Genomic DNA, 22,875 nt, shown 5'->3' with positions numbered 1-22,875 from the left:
TTACAGCTTTCAGTGGGTTTTACTGTTAAAGAAAAAACAGTATTTGATTTTGGGGGGAAGCACTGGAGAGAGGAGACTGCAAGTCAGGAGACATAAATTCCAGCATGTTTTCTGACTCACCAGGAGGGGGTTGAGCAAGTCATTTAAACCCTGGTGAGGTTCGGTTTTCCCATCTTATAGTGGGCAGCATGAAGCTTCACCTTTTTAAAGCCCTTTGAAATATTTTGGGTAAACAAGTGCTATTGAAGGTCTAACTATTATTGTGAGAAAATAAATAAAAATATTGGGTTTGAAAGAGGAAACTCCCTCTCCCCGCATAAAAGAGTATTTGAGGTACCCAAATCTTTGTCCATCCTTGGCCTACTCACCTACCACTGAAATGTCTGATAAAAAAATTTCCCTCAAAGTAGTAAAGAATTTAATTTTTTTTTCCATAAATAGGGTACTTACTGTTTTAGAAATGGGGAAAAGTTGTTATTTATATAGAAAATAGTTTTCAAAGGAGCTTAAGAGAGTTGAGCAAGCCCTGTCATTGTCTGAGTTATATGACTGTCCCCACCAATACACTCTTTTAACTTGTTAAATTTGACTCAGCTTCCTTGTCCATAGACCAGGGGTAGGCAACGTTTTTTGGCTGAAGTGCCAAAAAACCCACAATGCCTACCTTGGGAAGTGCCAGAGTGCCAGCATGTCAGAAAAACAAAATAAAGGCAGGGGGTACATGGCAGGATTCCCTGCTTGTGCACCTTGCCCCCCACCCAAAGCCCCTGCCCCTCAGCTCTGCTCATACCCCTGCTGCCCCTGCCCCCTAGGCCTGCTGCCCCATGCCCCTCAGCCCAGACTCCATGGCTATTAGCAGCTACCTTGAACCTGGGCCAGCTGCAGCTGGGAGGCTGCAAACAACTGCTGCCTCCCAGCCCTGGGCTCTGAGAAGACAACAGGTGCCGGCACTGCCCTGGCCCCAGCCCCGTGCTGCTGGCCACATGCCACTGTCAGGGCCTAGCCAGCACCACTGCCACCACACTGCTGACAGTCCTGGCAGCCAGCTGGGGCCTGCTGGGCCCAGGCCCCAGCTGCAGCGGTGGTGCCAGCTGCCAGCGGGCCTGGGCCCAGCCCTTACCACCACCACGGGCCCACTGGCAGCACGTGGCTGGGGCCTTCAGCAGTGCCAGGATGGGGCTGGGTCCTGCGCGGGTCCACAGCTCTGGCCTCAGCCCCGGCCCCATCCCAACACTGCCGACAGCCCCAACCTGGCAATGGCACTGGGCCAGGGCCTGCGGCAGTGGTGGTACTGGCTGGGGCCTGCCAGTGGCACATGGCCAGCAGCGTGGGATTGGGGCCAGGGCTGGGGCCATGGGCTGGGGGGTTGGGGCCAGGGGCTCATACCTGGCTGGGGTTGGCGGTGTCCCGGGGCTGGGGTCCAGCGGTGGCAAGGGTCAGCAGCAGCACAAGGCTGTCTCCAGGCAGACATGTGCTGCTCAATCTGGGCATGCCTCTTCCTGCCCCTTGGGGCGGGAAGCAGCTCATGTGCCAATAAAAACCATGCTGCGTGCCACATTGAGCGCATGTGCCGTAGGTTGTTGACCCCTGCCATAGACCATGCAAAGGTCAAATCATGCTTCTATGGGAACTGAGTAACTCGGAGAGCAAAAACAAAGAAAGCAGAAGTGAACTGTTGTTATCATCATCAGCTGTTTCTTGAACAGAAAATGTTGCCATTTGCATCATTTGCCACATAATATACGTCCTTTGCATATATGCAACTCCATTTGATGCTCTTGCTTGGAATATCCTAATTTGTTTTTCATTCTGCATCTGATATACAAGAAAACCCTATTCAAAGTGAAGTTATTCCCCCTCCACAGATGAACTTTCCTACAACACCTCTGTGAATTCTGCATAAGCAGATGAGAACACAGAGATTATACAATTACTAGGCAACTATAGGCCAGTCAGTCTCACCTCTATCCTAGGCAAAGTCTTTGAAAAAATTATCAAGGCTCACATCTGCGAGAGCCCGGCAGGAAAAATTATGCTGAGGGGAAACCAGCACAGGTTCGTAGCAGGTAGATCATGCCTGACTAATCTAGTCTCTTTTTATGACCAGGTCACAAAACGCCTGGACGCAGGAATAGGGGTTGACGTCATATACTTAGGCTTCAGGAAGGCCTTCGATACGGTATCCCACCCCATACTGGTGAACAAGTTAAGAGGCTGTGACTTGGATGACTACACAGTCTGGTGGGTGGCAAATTGGCTAGAGGGTCGCACCCAGAGAGTCATGGTGGATGGGTCAGTATCAACCTGGAAGGGTGTGGGCAGTGGGGTCCTACAGGGCTCGGTCCTAGGACCGATACTCTTTAATGTCTTCATCAGCGACTTGGACAAGGGAGTGAAGTGTACTCTGTCCAAGTTTGCAGATGACACAAAGCTATGGGGAGAAGTGGACACGCCGGAGGGCAGGGAACAACTACAAGCAGACCTGGACAGGTTGGACAAATGGGCAGAAAACAACAGAATGCAATTCAACAAGGAGAAATGCAAAGTGCTGCACCTAGGGAGGAAAAATGTCCAGCACACCTACTGCCTAGGAAATGACCTGCTTGGTGGCACGGAAGCAGAAAGGGATCTTGGAGTCCTAGTGGACTCCAAGATGAACATGAGTCGGCAGTGTGACGAAGCCATCAGAAAAGCTAATCGCACTTTATTGTGCATCAGCAGATGCATGACGAACAGATCCAAGGAGGTGATACTTCCCCTCTATCGGGCACTGGTCAGACCGCATTTGGAATACTGCGTGCAATTTTGGGCGCCACACTTCAAGAGAGATGTGGATAACCTGGAGAGGTTCCAGAGAAGGGCCACTCGTATGGCTAAGGGCTTGCAGGCCAAGCCCTATGAGGAGAGACTGGGGCACCTGGACCTCTTCAGCCTCCGCGAGAGAAGGTTGAGAGGCGACCTTGTGGCCGCCTATAAGTTCATCATGGGGGCATAGAAGGGAATTGGTGAGGTTTTATTCACCAAGGCGACCCCGGGGGTTGCAAGAAATAATGGCCATAAGCTAGCAGAGAGCAGATTTAGACTAGACATTAGGAAGAACTTCTTCACAGTTAGAGTGGCCAAGGTCTGGAATGGGCTCCCAAGGGAGGTGGTGCTCTCCCCTACCCTGGGGGTCTTCAAGAGGAGGTTAGATAAGCATCTAGCTGGGGTCATCTAGACCCAGCACTCTTTCCTAACTATGCAGGGGGTCAGACTCGATGATCTATTGAGGTCCCTTCCGACCCTAACATCTATGAATCTATGACTCTGTACTAGACTAGAATTGAGGCACTGCTAAATTCTAATCCATTAATTGTTCTGGTAGCTCTCCCAGTGCCCCCAGGAAAGTCACAGAAAAGGAGAACCACTGCCATTACAAATTCACTTGAATATATTTTCTGTTCTTCAAGTAAACCTGTGGGAAAAGGCAAATTCCAATGGAAAGTCTCAGATTTTTCTGAATTGTATTATTGGTGATAGCCATTTTGCCGTTGTATTTTCTAGTGAGGACAACAGGGACTAGACTGCTCAAAACTATCATTGTTCAAATTTCAAGAAATCCACAATGAGTCCCAGAGGTTCCATGCACTGGACATTCATACATACTCCTCTTTCCACTTTCCTCCACTATATTTCTTCCTTGTCCTCCTCCAGGAACCATGGTTTCATCTAATCTCATCAGGTTGCATGCATGTTCCTGAATTGCTTCTCAAGCGGAGATCACCTTGCAGAGGAGGAATGTTGTGTAAGACAATGCAAACGCTTAATATAATTTTACACAATTAAATTCCCACGAGTTTAGAGTGAGATGGTGTCACTTTATGTAATTATTCACTTGCTTCTCCTTTTCCTCTTAGTCTGCAAAGCTCTGACCTGTAGTAGAGAAGCAAAGGGGTTTTCATAGACCTTGGGGAAGTGGAGAGCATGCTGCGGAACCTCTGTTCCCTTCCCTTCCCTTCTGCACGCAAGAACTTGATTTGGACCCCCTCCATGTGCAGTGGGAGAGCAGAATATCATGGTAAACTAAATCAGTACAGGTTCTAGAACCACAGTCATGGTCTAGGACTTTTCCCAGTTAGGAAGGCAAGTCAGGAGTTAGAAGCAGATTTGAAAATGTTATTGAAAATGATTTTCATACAGTGTTTTCCACTAAAGCAAAACCAGGGGACACAGGAAAGAAGCAATTTGTGGTTAATCATTTTCAGAAATGCATATTAGTCATCCCACAACATGCATATATGTTTAAAAAATAATCATCAGTTTGGTGCTGTTCTGGCTAAGAGAAAAATATGCATTATTGGGTGTGATGGCTATACAGTAGTGCCTGGCATGCAGTTGCCAAATAGCTGCATACCCTGAATTTTATCCAAGAGAGTGGTAAAACACAGCAACAGATTGGTTATCAGGCTAACAGCATGATAGCATGAATATGTGACTGCTTCAAGTTCAGTAATTGGCATTTAGAGTAAAATCTGAAGGCAACTGAGAGAAAAGTAAGTCACCCATTTAGTTATTTTAACAGAAAGATATGCACGTTCCTGCAGTTTCCTGCTACCGCAACATGCTTACAGCAACATGACAGCACCTCTGCTGGGAACACACAATAGCTTATTTTGAGTGAAAATCACATGAATGTTTTCTATGTCCAAGGATACATCAAATCTATTTGTATTCAAAATACTTAATATTCCTGATCATAAGTGGGGTTTATGTTTTTGGTGGGGAAAGAGGGTGGTTACTTAAAGGGCATCCATATATAATATACTTATTCTTGATGTTAAGTAGTGGTGATCACATACCTTTGCAGATTATTTGGTAATTATAAAGTATATTGAATCCAGTGTAATTCTTATTGACTGTAAATAGGTGTTGGTGAACTGCACTGGGTAAAGTAAGAACAAATCCAAACCGAATCTAACACTAACCTTTCAGATTCAGAAATATCTGGTCAAGTTCCTTATTGACTCGTGTGTTAAAGGTTTGTTTCTAAATACTGTAGATAGATTTGGAAATGTTCTGAGAGAAGTATTTCTGAATTTCCCAATAAACCAAACAATGGTTTATGAATGGTGGAAATCTTGACTAATTTGCCATGACATTACCCCAATTTCTAGTCCCCCAGAGTTTGGAATAAATAGCAAGATTTTTGGAGTCCTAGCTAAATGCTGATGTTCTGCCATTATCCCCTGTACCCACATGTCTATGATTTACTGCATTGGGCATGTGATAAAATATTGCTATATAATTATCCTGTGAGTATATGATACAGTGCAGTAGAACCCAAATATTTCACACCCAATGAGAAGATAAGGCTTTGTAAAATAACCAGGGATTTACAGCGCTGCAGCCAATAGCTGCACAGGACTGCTGAAGTGCTTCTGTTCTTCCAAAGGTTTCTGCTTCTCCAATCAGTGGCACGGGACTACTGATGAGTTCCAGGTGAGGCGAGAAGTGGTGCTATTGGAAGTAAAAAAACACTGCAAATGGCTTAGCAGCTCATCCTGAATTCTGCAATTAGCTGCAAATTAAGATAGTTGAGAATGAGCCAGATACGAATGATCTGAATTCTACTGTACATTGGGCTCATCTGCACATGACACTACATCGCCATAGCCACGTGCTATGGCAACACATCATCTGCAAGCACGTACATGCGACCAGCAGCTACTTCACCGTAACGACACACTCCCCCAGTATAGCACACCTCTACAGCGAAGTAGCTGCTAAAAATAACTGTGTACTGCACATAGATGCAGTATGGGCTGTTACTGTGCTGTGATTTAGTACTTACAAAAGTAGCTCCTTCCCTTCACGGTGGCAGAAGGGAAGTCCCTACTTTTGGAAGTACTAAGGAAGTACTGAAGAAAGGACTAAATCACAGCGCAGTAACAATATCACCATAGTGACACGTGTAGAAGTGCCCATTGGGCCATATAAGGCTTTTGCTAAGCTCAGTGATAGCCCCATATAATATATAATAGTTATGACGCCAAACACAGTCCCATATTATTCTTCAGAAACTTGCAAACATCTAAACTATGCAATAAAGTATTTCTAAAATATAATATGTTATTATATGAACACTATAAATCTGTACAGAAAGCATGTGGCATATGTCAATATAGTCCACTGCTGATGCATTATAGATATGACCTACCATATTTCACGGTGTATAAGTTGAGTTTTGAAACCAGGTTTTTAACTCTTAAAGTTCAACCTTGACTTATACACTGTCCCCTATGAGCATTGCTGCCTGAACCCCCCTGGGAGCTCCCTGGGAACTCGAGCAGCATATGGCCCACTGGCAGCCTGCCCAGCCAGCCCCAGGGGGTGCAACCACTAGGGAGGGAGGGAAGGATAACCCCCTTGCATCTCAGGGGCTGCCTGGCCCACCAGCAGGTCACCCCCTGGCCCTGGGGCAGGCAGGGAGGTTCTGCAACAGGAATGATCAGGCCCCTCACCACTTCTGCCATCAGCAAGCTCCTGCGACCACCAGGGCATCTGGTGCTGCCCAGGAAGGGGCTGACTTGTCCCATAGGCAGCGTGAAGTGTCAGGCAGAGGCTGGGGAGGGAGGCTGGGGTGTCAGGCAGGGCTGGCCTCCCCCCTTGCCCTGCCTGACATCCTGTGCTGCCCATGGGGCAAGCCAGCCCCTTCCCAGGTAGTGCCAGATGTCCTGTTGGTCACAGGAGCCTGCAGAAGGGGGGGGGGGGGGGGTGCTGATCCTGCTTTTGGCAGAGCCTCCCCTCCTGCCCTGCAGCTGGAGGGGCAAGTTGCTGACAGGCTGGGCAGCCCATGATCTATGGGGGGGGGCAGTTCTTCTCTCCGCTGCAGCAGCACCTCCCAGGGCCAGCCAGGCAGGCTGCCATCAGGCTGTATGCTGCCCAGGTTCCCAGGAGCCTGATCCCACTTCCTGGAACCCCACCAGCCTGCCACCTCTCCCGTGAGCCCGCCAGGGCTTCCAGCACATCACACACTGAAGTGGGGTCAACTTATACAATGGCTGTACAAAAATCCTAACTTTTATGTACAGAAATATGGGGTAGACTTATACACTGTGTCGACGTATACTCCATAAAATATAGTATTTACATTTGGTAATGTTTTATGAAATGAGATGGTTTTAGGAAACAGGAAATACCAGTTATTAGTAACACTGAAAGGCTTTACATAATGCTTTCCAGCTGGTTTTAGAATGATTAATATTTCAAGTATTGTGAGTGAAGACTTCAACTAATACTGCAATCCTCTTAAAAACGCATAGGAATCCTACCTCTGAGAAGTGATATGGACATTGTCATAGATTAGCTGTATTAACAGATCCATAAATAATTCTGCCCATTACACAGAGTTCCCTAAAAACATGAACAAAGGCTAGACTTTAAAAGCAGCATTTAGCATACATGTAGGGATACAGGTCTAGCTGTAATAACATGTAAATTTAATCACAGTTATAAATCAACAAACCTATACTCTTCCCTGTCTTTGTATTGTTTGGTTTTACGGCTTGCAATTGCTGTCATGCCACACTACCTAAAATGCTGAAAAAACCTGATGCTTAAGCTCCAGGATCCACTGCTGTATTGTTTGCATGAATACATACCACCCAACAAGCACATGGCATGCCTGTTTCCCTTGCTGATTTTAACTCGTGAATGATGTAACTTTTGTCTCTGTAGTACTGTTTTAATTTGAATGATTGAACTATATCTTTTCTCTGAACAGACGTAGTATGACAATACAGCCTTAGGATAAAGACTGTATGAGACTCAAACTGGCTAAGATGGCAAATGATTTGTACTGTGTGTGTTTTGGTACAAAAATATTTAAAATGTCTATGCTAATTACCTTGTAATTTTCTTGTCTTTTCCTCATGTCCCTAATATCTGTTACTGTTTGATAAGGGAACGGTGAGACAAATATTTCATTTCTGTATCCACAAAAATGTTTTTATATACCAAAATGATAGACGACTTTGAAAACAAAAAAGATAGGCAGCTACAGGACCACGAATAGAAAGATGAGCTTAATACTATGTCAACATGTTGCATATTTTGAGCAAGTGGGATATATTTGTATGAGACTGTCTACAGGCATCTCCTCACCAGCCCCATATAGCCCCAGGTATATCACTTTACATTGTTTGCTTGTTTGCACAGGTAGGAAGCCCCTCATGGGTCCCCTCATAAAGAAAATTAATAAATAAATAATCCATTCTAACATTGTTGACCAATTACAGAAATACTAGAAAAAAGTGCCTGTTGTTAGGGTAGCGTAGCTTCTTTATAGAGATTCCTCACCAGGCATCACTTTAAAGGTGAATTCATTTCTTTGCTGAGGGTGAAAGCAAGAGAGTCCTGTACTCCACTTAAATCTGATGATGTCTTATCTTGAAGGCTTAAGAGGTCCAGAGGCCTTGTGCTGGCTCTTGGTAAAGGAAGAAATTTCTCCTTAAATGTAGATGTCTTAGATGCCCAGATTCCTGCTTTATGAATAGACAGCTGAGATAGGTGAAGAGCTAATTCAAACCCCTTCTCCATAAAACGCACTGCAGTCCAAAGGAAGTGCAGTCTTAAAAAACATTACATTGATTTTTTTTTTTAACTCTGCTATCAACTTGCAGAAAAACACATCTGGGCTAAAATATTCAAACCTAACTGCCTAGAGCTAAGCTTTTGAATCCATATGTAAATCCCCAGAGCTTAATCCAACAAAATGCTGAACACTTCAGGCACTAATCCAGCAGCAGGGTCCCCTCACAGGCATAAGTATTTGGATTGGTCAGTGCCAAGAGGGTTTAGCCCTGAAATAGAAGCTGCTTACCCCCTTGTTTGCTGTCAGATTCAAGATCTTTAGTCACCATTGGCAACTAAAATTGTCAGCAGATGCAGGAAGGGGGTGAATGGGAATGGCATTCACCACCTGGATTCTGGAGTCATGCCAAAGCAGCAGCTAGGAGAGCTGTGCTGGCGAGCCACTACCTCACCACCAGAGGTCAGTTGTCTGGCCCAGAAAGCCAAATAAGTTGCACACCCCTGAGTTAAAACATGCAAACCCACACTTTTTCTACTCTTTTTTAATTCTCTTAGACTGCTCTGATTTCAAACCATTAATCTTGCAAGGTAAAATCCCAGTGGTGATGGTGCACACCCTTCTCTTTGAGCAAATCAGACTTCATTTCTTTGTTTCCCTGATTACATTCTATATATCTATATCTATATTTTCAATGCCTCTGGCATTTCCAGTTATGCATTTCCAAATACATTTAGCATTTCACATTGATTTATATTCAGCAACAAATTAATTGCATTTCCTTAGCCAACACATGCAATTCACCAGTAGTCTGTATTGGAAAGATAATAGGGAGTAGTTTCTTAAGGAAAAAAATGGAAAAAACCCACCATCCCTGGAAGTACAGGGGCATGAACCATTGGGCTTCGTCATGTACAACATGGCTGACCTTGCAGCAGTTCCAGCATAGCTATAAAAAATAAAATGTTCCCAGGTAGATTTAGACTCTGCAGGTGTTCCTGAAATTAATTCACTTGTACACTGTACCTGAAGCCCAGCTAGCTGCACCTTCTCTTGAAATATTAAGGGCTGTCAGATATGAAATATTTCTGAGGGTGAAGGTCACCCTTGTAATGAAACCTAGATCTAATTATTTAGAGTAAGAGTTTAGGGGGTGAAGTTGTTTCTAGAACTAGAATTTTAAAAAAATCAATCAAACCTGTCTTAAAAGTATTTAGAAATTAAATAAGAAGTTACTGAAAACCTTGGGAACTTTTTAAAGTGGTACCGTACGTTTTTTGTAGGAATGCTTTGGTTGAGACATTGTATTTTCAAAGGGATCACATTTCCAAAGTGGGTAAAAAGCTGTCTTCTAAAATGGCACAGTTTGGTACGGTCAGTCATTGGCATGTATAAAATCTGTAGCATGCACATAAAAATGGCACTTGTATATTGCCCTTTGAAACTGCTCCCACCAGTTTACACACACATTCATTTGCCTGCATAGCATCTATCATCTGAACATGCAAATAGCATTTGCGCGTGCAAACTGGAGAGGAAGACATCTCCAGCACCTGATTTATATGTGCTGGTGCCATCTGTATTTAGTGCATATATGCAGATCTTTTCTGGTTTCATCACCTTTGGAGATGTCCTCCCATACCTGTTTTATTTACATTTGCATGAAAAGCTGGCTGCTTATTTTAAACACTTTTTCTCTTCTTTTAATTTTCAGTCCTAATGCTCTTCTGGAAGAGCAGCCACATTCCAGCTCTCAGTGTGCCCCTCTCAACTGTCTCTCTAAGCCTCCTCCTTATTCCTAATCTTCATATGCAACGTAAGAATAAAAAAAAACAAACAGAATGGAATTCATGCAACAATGATACAGGTTGCTCCCAAACGGGTCTGACAGACAATCCTGCCTTGTTGCTGCATTGACAAGTCTGGATTCATATCCGCAGTTTTGGCAACTGAGGGAAGGTTGAGAAGAAGAACACAAAGCACAGAGCCCATCCTGTCAAGAAGACTTTTTATGGTTCCTCTGATTGTATTCAAACTTTGCTATTTGACTGAAGTTTAGCAAAATGTAACATCTTGAGAAAATGTTCCTCCCAGCTGCTTGGCTTTAACCTCTGGAATCCTGAGAGACATAAGCCAATATTAAAAAAAAATTAATGTTACAAAATCCTATCTATACATCCCCCAAGTTCAGCCATAAGAACTGGTTTAGATTTTCTTTTGTGTTCTTAAGAGTATGATATTTATTTTTCACTTTATTTGCACCATAATTCTGTGTTTATAAAATGCAGTCCTTTTTGTGAGAGTTGTATTTAATTCCTTTCATTTTTTTTAAATGAGCAGTAATAGCTTAAGAATGGCTGAGTTAATATTATGAACAATTGAGGTTTCTGATCTTGACCAGAGAGTCTGGCCTTTTTTATTGCACAAAAATGTTGATGATGGGGTGAATTGGAATGTTAACAAGAACTTTGTATTTTGCTGCTGCACTGATATAGTTTATGTACTTGTCTTCTAATTTCTATCACAATAGCTGCTGGTTTTATTCTAGTTCTTCACTGGAAGCTAATTATTAAACCTACGGAGGCATTTATTTTTGTTCACCTGCACGCTTGCATTGTAAGTATATTTTTGCATTTCAGGCAAGTAGATGAATTGGTGCTGTTTTTTGGGGGGGGTGGTCTATTTGGTACTTGAGAAAGATAAGGTGAAAGAACTTGAATTAAAATGTTGTGTGCTAATTAAAATGCCCAAGTTGTTTTCTTCCTTCCAGCTCCCAAATTCAGGATGCTAGCTTGAGGCCTTACTTGTAAAGGAATAGCGTGAATGGTGGGGTTATAAAGATTTAGCGTGGACTATTCTGTGGTGAAATATCTCCTGCAGGTAGGGTTGATGGCTTGGATCAAAGGTGGTAGGATTTTGCTGTAGTGTATTTTTTTCCTTGCCAAAAATCAACAGACACAGAACCTTGGCTCATTGTCAGTTCTGACAAATACTCAGGTGATCTACAGTACACACAGATTCTATTGCAACAGTGCACAGTGTTCCTAGTTAAGGATTCTTTCCTGTAGAAGATGAATCAAGCTGGTTTTCCGAGTTGTGGATTTTCGTAGCTAAGTGAAGGATAGCTGAATTTATTTTGCACAGAACCTGACAGCAAGACAAGTAGCTAAGTAAAATGTTGCCTTTTAGCATCTTTGGGCTTCCCATTTGGTTTCCAAATGAAAAAAAATGCAAGTACAGCCCACTCATTGCTAATTAGCATACTACTTGCTCTTGGTCAGGTGGCCTTAATTTATTTAAAGGAGAAAGGCTTTGACATTTCCATGTCTCCTCGTCTGTTCCTTCTCTTCAGTATAAATATAGTCTACAGGACAAAACCATGATATAGCTTATGTTATGCAGCTGTTGAGAAAAAAATTGCTGCTGATAGAGTTGGAAAAATTCAGCATATTCTGCCTGAGTGTGAGACAAACGAGCGGTCTTCTCGTATTAATGATGCTTACCAAATGTTATAATATACAGTATGCAGCAGAGGACAGAATCAATGACCAATCAGTGTGCCTAACAATCATCATTACCATAGTACCAGTAATGAAGGTGCTGTAAATAGAAGTATTCTATGTAATCAACAATGTATATTATGTAACCCTGGCAGAACATTTGAGCTGTTGTATCAAAATGTTCAGTCTCAGAGGTGGAGAAAATAGAAATAAATTGGTGTAAAATTCTGATCGTACCAACCTGACAACTCTTTGCAGTGTTTTTATATAAGTTTCTATGCTGTTCATATGATCCTCCTTATATATCATTCACATAACTATTTAGTCCCCTACTTAACCTACATGTTGTCTTGTTTCAAGAAAACCAGATAAGACTTATTTAACATTTTACTGTTTTGGCACTGGAGATTACATGCTATGTAGATTTTTATTAAAGAACTGTTTTGCCTAGGGCAAGTGTAGCCTTTAAGCACCTCAGAATAACTGACCTTGTTAAGTGGTACGTTGCTATTCCACAATGATAGTGTCTATGTTCAGCAAAGACAGCTGCTGTATATCAGTTCAGCGAGAAAAGGATTAGCATTGCCACACTGAATACAGTTGCTGCAAGCTTTACTTTGAATATTATCTCCTTTTTTCATGTCCAAACTAAATATCCAAATTAAACATCTGTTGAAACTTACAAAAAGTATCTCTTCTTCACTAATTTAAAAATGAATTGAAAAAACCTCACAGGAAGTACATTATTTATTTCAATGTAGATATGAATCTGTGGGGGGAAATGCCTATTCTGAAGTCTTCATCCAAGAGTGTGTTCATTTTTTAATTGTGAATTGCGAAGTAACTTTGGGAACTCTGAAATACAGCACTGGTATGCTTGTTTGGGCCATGAGTAATAGAACAGCTTTCAGTGAATTAGAGGTTATGGTCATCTTTTATAGAAATAAGTGAGTTTTTAAAATTTTGATTCTATTGTTAAGCTTGACATTAATTTTTAATTTCTAATTTCTTGATTTCTAATTTTTTATATATAATAAACAGAAGTAAGTGACAATTTAAGAGAACTAGGAAAGAACCAACTTAAATGTAAAAATGACTGTAGTTATTATTGCATTGTAAGTAATAAAGCTTTGTGGGCCTCAGAGAAGTCTTGCAGCTTTTGTCAGTTAACCAGTTAAAAAAGAAAATTCAGATAACAGAAAGCCTTCTGGGTGAGACGGTAATCAGCAACACGCAGTTTTGTAAGATGTCTAATAGGAGGCGTTTCTGTACACAAGCAAAAACACAGGTGTCTGTGGATGTTGGCAAAATATTGTCTATTGCCATTTATAAACATATTCCTTCAGATATGTTTTCTTTTGTCCTTACTCCAACATACAAAAAGAACAATGAATACATTTTTTTTGCAAAGTTTGGGTATACTTAAAAATGCCCATGTGTATCCCACGCAACAACAAAGCACCTTGCCAATCTTGCCCTGACATTCACGTCTGAAACGCAGCTGCTGTTCACTAAGAGGGCCTCAGAAGTCTTTGGTTTTCAGGTAGCCTGTATAAAACCTTGTGCATGCCAGTTTTGCTCTTTTTTTCCAGACCTCAAGAGAGGTTTTTTTCCTGGTAGAAACAAATGATCTCTTGTGATTGGCAATGCACAGAAGATAAGCAAATGAATAGTATAATTCAAATAAAAATATAAAGGGAGAAAAAGATAAATAAATACATGACAAAAATTTGAAACTGGCTAGTGGGGAAGAATATATTTTCTGCCAGTCGGTAGATAATTTGAGATTTTTACAGAATACAAAGGTATTAAAATTTCCTGGGTCAAATCATATAAAAGGCTTTGCCTTCTAGATAAAGGCAGCAGAAAGATCCTTTCTGATTGATCTCTGACAGGTGTGCATCTGTGCTAGTACCACCCAAGTTTTTTTCTCCCCAGTAAATTAATATAGCTATATAGTAGGGTTAATAGAATGAAATTATAATTAAGATAAAGCTGAGAGTTTTAATACCAAGATGACTTTCATTTTTTTCCTCTTTGAAAATTATGGTGTGGTTTTAACCATTTGCCATGTTTATCTCTAAATAAAAGAATGATTACATCTTAAAAGATGACAAAAACATTGCCAGTAAAAGCTGCTGACCTAAAATCATAACGTTACTAGGGTTTGCATACAGCTACTAGCATCATAAAGTCAAATCCTGCTTACACTGGTTACAATACAAGCAACATTTAAGACCACCGTTGATAACTCCTTTAAAACCTGACCCTGCATCTCTGTAGTCAGGAGAGGTTTTGCCACTGACTCAGTGGAGCTGGTCTGGGGCCCATAATAAGGGTATAGATTATACCAGTCCTTCAGAGGTCTGTTCCCTTTACCAGGTGAAAGATGTGTACATTTGTTGTGGTTGCTTTCTGTACTGCAGCAATCTTTGACAATGGCAAGCACTGATGTTTTACATTTGAAGCATGATCATTGCTATAGTCACCTCTTTAAAAATGATAGCCATCATTACACTTCAGTTTTGCTTCTGTTCGACATGCAGTATATCTGAAGGGGATATACAGTATTCAGATTTCTTTTTTTTTTTTGCCATTGATGAATGTTGGGGGTTTTTTCTTTAAGTGTCCTGTGAAAAAGAAACAAAAAAAGCATTTAATGGCCTTTAGCCTTAAGGCACTAATGCATCTAAATATGCAATATAAAATGTTTGCATGGGATTCTTTTCATAATATAGCTTTTCCATATCCATGACAATGAAGCTAGAAAATTCTTATTTCTTGTATGATGCTCTTACTCATGCTAGAAATGCAAGACAACTGTTAAAGGGAGTCTGTAACTTTCATCCAGAGATGCATGACTCAAACCCTCATTTCATTTTAATCTCTTTCCCATGGAGTTCTTGAAAATCTCCTCCATTAAACCTAACAATGGCAATTGAGTGATAAACTGATGAGAGATAAAGGAAAATTCTCATATACTATGACTGAAGTTAATTTGCTGTCAGACTCTGGGGAGACAGGGTCTTGTGTTTCAAAAAGCATCTTTCTTTGAAGGTGTTTGCTGTTCTGCTCATACTTATTTTGCTGTAATAGGAACAGTAGAGGTTATTGTATAGTTTTTCTCAGCATTAGTAAACTTGGTTAAGTAATTAGGTTTTTATTAAACCCTGTATGATTTTAAAGGTTGTTTGGAGATTAATGAACAAAAGTGGTTGATGCTAGCTGACATCATTTAATCAGATATGAAGGAGAAATAAGAATAATCTAGCTTTTTTCTATCCCCAGGTATGGCTTTGTGCACCATGCCAGTGGTTAAACTTAGTACATCTTATTACTTACCACCCTACTGATTTCAAGCCCTATGGTTTGACTGTTAAAGGGATAATTAACTTGATCCTTTGTAAAAAATTAAAAAAACAAAAAATCTGATGTTTTGTGACTTTTGTAATCTACTGAATGTTTCCATCTGCATGATGATCCATATCTAACAGTCCATACCGATTGCTGTGTTCCTTTCAAAACAGTTTTAACATTGGTGAGATTTGTGACAAACGCAAATTTGTATACTGTATGTTTACTACTGTAATAATGCAGCTACTCCTGTGTTGAATTTCAGTTATGTTGTTACTACCTTCTTGGGGTTTAAATAATGGAATGTTTCTAGATGGTGATGAATACAGAAGTGTATGTGCTCATGGACTAAAAGACTAAACATTGGAAACTCTTCTTTGCTACATTTTGTTTAAAAAAGCAAAAAATTGCGGAAGAATTCTTGTTTCCAAATATGCAACATTATGTTTTCAAGAAGAAATAATTCCCATGTAAACTCTTCCATGTCTTATACCTGTAGACAATCCTAGGTGAATGCCTTGTGAGGGATTCATACAGTTTGTGCTTGTACATGTGTAGTATGATCATGCAGTCAAATGGTTGGGAAAAACTCTAGTGCTGAAGAAGTCAATTAAAAGAAGACAATATACTGATTCTTACATCTTTATGTTCCAATTAAAATTACAGTGTAATGCATAACTGTTCCAGTAAATAAACTGGCTGTTTTTGGTCATTTAATTCTATGCTCTCTCTTTTCTACCTGTTTTGGCCAGTTGGTAGTGTGCTTGCTTTGGTCTGTATCCCACTATGAGCCCCCAAACCCCCTTTTTATATTAAAGATGTATTTCTGTAAGTTAAAAAAAAGTACTAGAATTAAGATAAATAGTTTGGTGCTTCCTTTTTTTTCTGAGGTTGAGGTATTTAAATAGGGACTTTATCTGTGTGCATGGTTTCAAAAGATTCATATAAGCTCTGAAATACACCAGCATCTCTATAGAATAATGCCATGCTCTGTACAATGCAAATCTTTCGCCTCAAGGGATATTCAGGCAACGGGAATACTGAAGTCAGCAGAAAATTGGGTTGCAGATGTTGTGCATAGTGCAGCAATAAACCATACCTGTGCATCAAAGCAAGACACATCTGAAACATTTCCCTTTGTGGAAGTGCTGTCATAGGACATTAAAGCTATTCTCATCCGGCCAATTGCCCTGCAACCTTCTAAAAGGCAATTGCTTGATAAGCAGGTATTCCCCACATTAATGTTGATGAACCTGATTGGCAGCAGGTTTCCTATACAGCAGGATATATATATTGGAGGAAAAACTGCAGAAGAAACTGACTCTCCTGATTTGCTTGCCCTTCATGACAGCTGATGTAAGAGTTTCTTCCTTTCTTTCCCCAACCCCCAACCTACTTTGGAAACTATAGGAGGAAGTAAGAGTGGTAAGTAAGAGGAAGTAAGGTTTGTTTAGAGTGGCATAGTATTGTAAGTGCTTGTCTGATGTTCTTCTTACTCTTCTCCACTTTTCTGGTGTACAGTGGGGAGAAGAGTCTCTGCATGCCATTTTACCTGCCTTTATTTCAGCCTGGTGCTTGACATTAAGCCTCACATCTGCAATGTACCTTTACCAAGCTGTAATCGTTTAGGCTGAAATTTTCCAGGATGGGTGCCTGCCTTGGAATGCTTGGTGTGATTTGCTTTCAGTTAAAGCAATTTAGTTGTTTCTGAAAACCAAATTAGAGAAAAATGCTATTTCTTTGGACTATGTCTTTAAACAAGAAAAACCTTATCACTGTTTTACTTATAAACCCCATTACTTCAGTGCTTTTGAGCAGAAGCAGTATTTATATGGATATGCCTAAGTGAGTCAATGCTGAGCCTTGCAGATATACATTAGGTAGGAGTACTGGGAGAAATATACCTGCACTAGACTGGCACTGTAGCCAAGCTAATTGGGCCTCCTGAGAAGTATATTAGCTCGGGAGGAGCACTAGGCTCATTTAGGTGTAACTTGACTATCTACACAGCACTGCCCTGAGCAGTATGGACACAGCCTTGTTGTAAGAGCTATATCCCTGTTTTCCCCATGAAAAAATGCTAAGTTCCTGGGTGATACTGGGCAAGTCCCTTAAACCAAACTCTTTGCTAGTGGACAGTAATTATATGCGCCTCATTCTCTGGGTGTCTTACTTGATAGACCTGCAGAGATGCTGAGTACTGCCAGCTGTGACTGAAGGCAAGAGAAGTTGCACTTTGAATATTATATATAAAGGGCAATAAAGTTGAGAGCACAAAATTAGTGCATACTGTCAATAGTGTGGACGCTAATCTCTCTGCATCATACAAATGGTTCCCTGCCCTTTCTTCCTCAAGTTATCTGAAGGAAACCTTTTGAATTGCCTAAAAGGTTATCAGCTACTTTTTCCCCCTCCCTTGGTTAGAAGGTAAGCATCCAAAGCCCTCTTTATCAATCTACTGTTGCAGCACAAGCAGCAGCAGGAGGGCTTCCCTTTGCAACTTTACGTTGGTTCTCAGGGCTCTTCCTAGTGGGACTCCTGCAAGAAGTAATGAAATAGCTCAGTTCCCAGGAACATTCATGCCACTGTAATGAAATGAGTTGGTCTATTTTATGACCAATGTGCACCAACTGGATAGTACACATCAAATTCATGCCACAGACTATGGAAAAACAGACAATGACTTAACAGACACTTTCTGGAGAAAAATTATTTCAGTGAAAATGACTATATACTCTAGAACAGGGGCCAGCAATCTGTAAGAACCATGGGCCTCCACTTGCAACCTGGCTGTCACCATGGACCACCAGTTTCCCTCTGCAGTACCCCAGCCTTTCTTGCTCTGTGCCAAGGGCTGCTCTTGCACTGAAGCCTCTGATTCCAATTGCCACTGATTTTTGGCACTAGTTGCAGTGGGTATCCCCAAATTTGGTGATAAGGGTAAATGTAGGTGGCAATAGCTTGTTAAGAGAACAGCCCTCAGCACAGAGCAGGGAGAGCTGGAACACCTACCTGCTGTACACTACAGAGGGTATCGGCTGCACATAGTGGAGGAATGCATGGTACAGGGTGAAGAAAGTGTCCATCCCCATATCCATGGACTGTTTCCATTCACTTTGCAAGTCAAATCCAGCCCATGGGTCATATGTTGCCAACCTCTGTTCCACAATACCCACGAGTTGGAGCTGTATCAGCGAAACAAATGGGTGTGCAAAGATTATAAATGTAGAGGCTTTCCTGCCTGTCTTGGGATGGCTCTTCCCCACTTAATCCCATCAGAAAGTGAGGAAAAAGCATACACAGATCTTGGTTATCTTTTTAGGATAGACTTAATTTCCAGGATTTTGTCACAAAATCGTGGAAAGTGTTAATATACCTATTTTTCTTCAGTTACAGGTAAAGCATTTTATCCAGTCCCACTTATGTAGCCTAGGTTTCAGGAATCATTAATAAGAGTAGACTCACTATAGGAAAGGCAACTTCAAAGGACTTACTGTCAATTATAGCAGAATGCCTTGTTACTGGGAGAGGGAAAAGAGCCTAAAAACATATATATCTGTATGCACTGAGCGGAAACATGCAAAGGAAGTCATCACAAAATACTCTCTTAATAGGTGTGAGGGCCCTAAAGAGAGAATAAAACCTTTGGCTCAATCCAACAATGTAGTTTTACAGAACATGCATGAATTATACAACACCATGAACAACTTCTAGTAACTAGGCAAAATATCTTGACCACTTTAACAATGGGCTCATCTCTATTGCTCCATTTAAGAACCTGTATTTCACCTGTTAATATTAATGTATTCCTTTGTGACCCATCCAAAATACTTAACTGTAACCGTAGGAACAGAAGCTGGGTAAAAATGGTGCAAAAATCCTAAAATATATTTACAACTTAAATGCAGAGTTTCAAATGAGTTATAATCCTTTCTTTGCAGAATATTATTTGTTTTGTAAAAACCTTTATTGTTAAAAAGAAAACCTTTGATCTTGGAGTTTATAAAACAAAGTGAAAAACCTTCAGTCCCTGTGCTTGCTAGATCATGTTAAAAGGAGGATTTAGAAAAGAATAAGCAGACAAGTTGAGTCTATTTCAGTGCATCTGTGTGATTCTATCCCAGAGGAGCAACCTGTTAAGCATCAATTTCCTCCACTGGGAAAGCTGATGCCCATTTCTCACTTAGTATTGTCACACTGGCCAGTGCATTAAAAAAAAGACAAAGTTCATTTATGCGCACAGTGCAGCAAGCCCTTTCTGCACAGAACTCTCCCAAAATGCAGATCCTGAATGCAGAGGGTTTGAAGAGGAGATCTTGTATGTGCTCTCAGAAAAGTAAATTGGCACAGGCAGAACTTCAGACTACCATGGCTAGACTGCTTCTGGTTTGGATCTAGCTTTGATAGGGTGACCATATGTCCCATTTTAGCCAGGAAAGTCCTTGATTTCAGGGGCTGATCTTGGCCAGCTGTTGGGAATTATAATAAGCCTGCCCTGCCAAGTTGTGAGAGTGTAGAGGGGTCAGTGTCCTAGATTTCCTGGGTGATGTCCCAAATTCACAGGATTTCCATGTGGTCAGCTTAAGCTATGATATCTGGGCAGGGAGGATGGGGCTTTCCAGGGTGCCTAGGACCTTGGGTGGGGGGGTTGGGGCCCTGCAGGGGGAGCTGGGACCCTGGGCAGGCAAGCTGTGGTCCTCTAGGGTGCCTGGGACCCTGGGCAGTGGGGCTGGGGCCCTGTGGGGGATAGGAGCTGTGGCCCTCCAAGGGGGAGCTGGGGCCCTGGGTGGGGGCTGCACCCTGTGGGGGCCAGGAGACACTGGTAGGCTTCCACATAGCTTTAACATTGTAAATATACCAATAAAGCACTGCCTAACTGATTGCTGTCTCTCTCTCTCTATGTATATGTATATATAGAGTGGTCTTTTGTGTTAATTGTGGAAAAACATGGATTTTGGGATATTTTTAAAAATGGATTTGGGATGCTGCTGCAGCAGTCTAGCTGGCACAAGGGTACCAAGTGGTTGAGCCCCAGAAGCTCTGGAGAGCAAGTAGCCCTGAGCTGCTTTCCAGGGCAGGTTTTTGTACTGCTGGGGCCAGGACAGGGCAGCTTTCTGTACTTCTGGGGACAGCACAGGTACTGGCCCTGGGCTCAGCTCCCCCTGGCTGTAGATCCAGGAGGAACCAGGCAAGGTTATTTTGCCCCAAGTGGCACGATTTGCTCCACAACAAAGTGCATGTCCGAGCACGTGCGCTGAGGCAAAAAGCCCCGGCTCAAATTGGCACCGCTTCTATTTGAGCTGCTGCAAGTGCACATGATTACCGGTGTGGACATGCCCATAGTGTCTACATTTAATTTTAAATTCAGACCTTTTTTAAAGGTTCACTTGAGGGTTTTGCCCACAATCCTAGAGATGAATCTATGTCACAGACGGAATTAGTTCCCAGCGAGTAGTCCTGTGCTTGAATAATCCCATCCTCAACTGCTATGCTTATGGTCATATCATATAGATTTGATATTTTCTAAAAAAGGATACTTAACTGTTATTTCAGGGTCCAATGAACCGGAGATAAGGAGGTGGGGGGGAGGAGGAAGAAAGTAGCTATCTGTAAAACATGACTTTTCTAAAAGATATAAATAAATTTTCATGCTATTTTAAAATATCACTTGCAAGCACCATTTGAAAAACGGGGATAGGAGCAGCACTTGGAATATCTTCACAACTTCTGCTCCAGCTAATCAAATTTCACTTCATAAAGATATGAGTCAGGCCATGGAGTGGGGCTTGGCATGAGTGGAACGCAACTAAGGGTGGATGAGATGACGTTACAGGATTATGCAAACAGTGCAGCTGCTTTGAAGTCTCTCTAGTTTGAATCACTGTAAATTATTAATATTTATGCCATAATTCATGTGCACAGACCATATGCTTCATTAAGAGAAATACTAGGTAGCTGACATCTCATACAGAAAAAAAAGGCATAGGGAGGACTGTTGTGTCAGAGTGGGAACTGCCAGAAGAACACAGGAATAAGGTTAGAGCAATGTGACTGTGACATTTTTTTTCTTCCAGAATAGGGCTAGTAATGGTTTTATTTTGCAAATAATTTGAACACTGGTGCTTTTTTAATGGCATAGCAGAAAGGAGCTGAAACTTACACTCAGTAAAGTACAGATTTAAAACCATTGACTTTATTGTGTGCTTATGTTTTATTATTGCGCATAAATAACACTAACAATTTTTTACACACAATTCCTGCCTCCAATAGCACACAGTTGATTACATACAGATAACTCAAGCCAAATGATGGTGGAGGTTGGGATCAAGGAGACAAATAAGGAGAGAGGAGAAACAGTGCCTGGGAAAGCATTTAGATGTATATTCCTATATCTTTCCATAAAGTTTCATTCATTTTTTTTTCTTTGTTTGTTTTGGTACCCTTTGAGTTGCTGGAAAACAATATGAGTTTTCTTTTCCTTTTAACTAAGATCTCACTAAAATCCCATTGAATTCATTAAGAAGATTTCAATTGAATCCAAGTAGATCAGATCCTCAGTTTCAACCATGACACTGGGAAATTGATCCCTACTTGTTTACTCCATGGGATTATATAATGGTTTACAATGTATGAACCTGCCTGCTATTGTTTGTGATGGGAATTCCCACCCATATTTGTGATGGGAAACTAACCCCAGAATTTCCTAACAGTGAATCCTGGTTAATTTGAGGCTAAATGTAGCAAAACGTTAGAGAATGGTCCAAATTCCTGCTTTTTCCTGCTAACTCTCTTCTCCTTTTTAAGTGATTTTTAGTGTGTATAGGCTGAGACCTCTTAAAGACCTAATTTTTAGAAAGTGCTGATCATTCACGTTCTCAGAATCAGACTTCTCTAAGGTCTCAAACTAGACACCTAAACTCTTTAATCCCCCCACACTTCTAAAAAAAAAAAAATTAAATCTTTACATTGGTAGTTGCTGTTTTCACTGCAGGAGAAGCTGCAAAATGGACAGAGATACTTTCTCTGATTCAGCTCTTTCTTTCTATTAAAGCAATCGGATTCGATTTTGTATTCACTTGAATAATAAATGTATTGTCACTTATGGTAACCAACTATCTGACATTTATATGCAGGAGGGGGAGGGGAATCTTATTAAACTGGTGGAGGGGAAATGATGATACAGCATACTCTAAAACCAATGTGGGACTTAGATGAGTGCCATTCTGCAAGTCTTATCAATCTAGTACTACTGATTAAGCAGTAATTACTTCCTCTGAGTAGCAGTCTTTCAGCAGCAATAAAGTGTGTTATTCCCAACACAGTTTCAGTAAGTTCTGAGTGTGTGCACTCAGTGAGCCAGATACTAGTCTGTGGAGGGAGGGGGATGTATTTAATAGAAAAATAGCAGTAGAGATTTGCACTATAAGCCAGGTATGTTTAAACCAGATTATG

General features: G+C 41.3%; 1 protein-coding gene across 9 annotated transcripts in view; it reads left to right on the top strand.

The window, feature by feature from the left end:
• Positions 1-16,135, top strand: part of BICD1 (BICD cargo adaptor 1) — a 281,224-nt gene extending 265,089 nt beyond the window's left edge. For 4 of the 9 annotated variants that reach the window (XM_059726476.1, XM_014608916.3, XM_059726478.1 and 1 more), the window contains one exon: positions 10,284-16,135. In XM_059726476.1, coding sequence (XP_059582459.1) covers positions 10,284-10,486 — 203 coding nt within the window. In that variant the 3' untranslated portion in view covers positions 10,487-16,135. The remainder of the gene's footprint in view (positions 1-10,283) is intronic. The other 5 variants (XM_059726477.1, XM_019489355.2, XM_019489359.2 and 2 more) reach the window with 3 other exon arrangements.
• Positions 16,136-22,875: the final 6,740 nt, after the last annotated feature.

This window comes from Alligator mississippiensis, chromosome 4, assembly GCF_030867095.1.
Source record: "Alligator mississippiensis isolate rAllMis1 chromosome 4, rAllMis1, whole genome shotgun sequence".
Lineage (NCBI taxonomy): Eukaryota > Metazoa > Chordata > Crocodylia > Alligatoridae > Alligator > Alligator mississippiensis.
The sequence above is the reverse complement of the archived record's forward strand: the minus strand, read 5'-3'. Positions and strand labels throughout refer to the sequence as shown.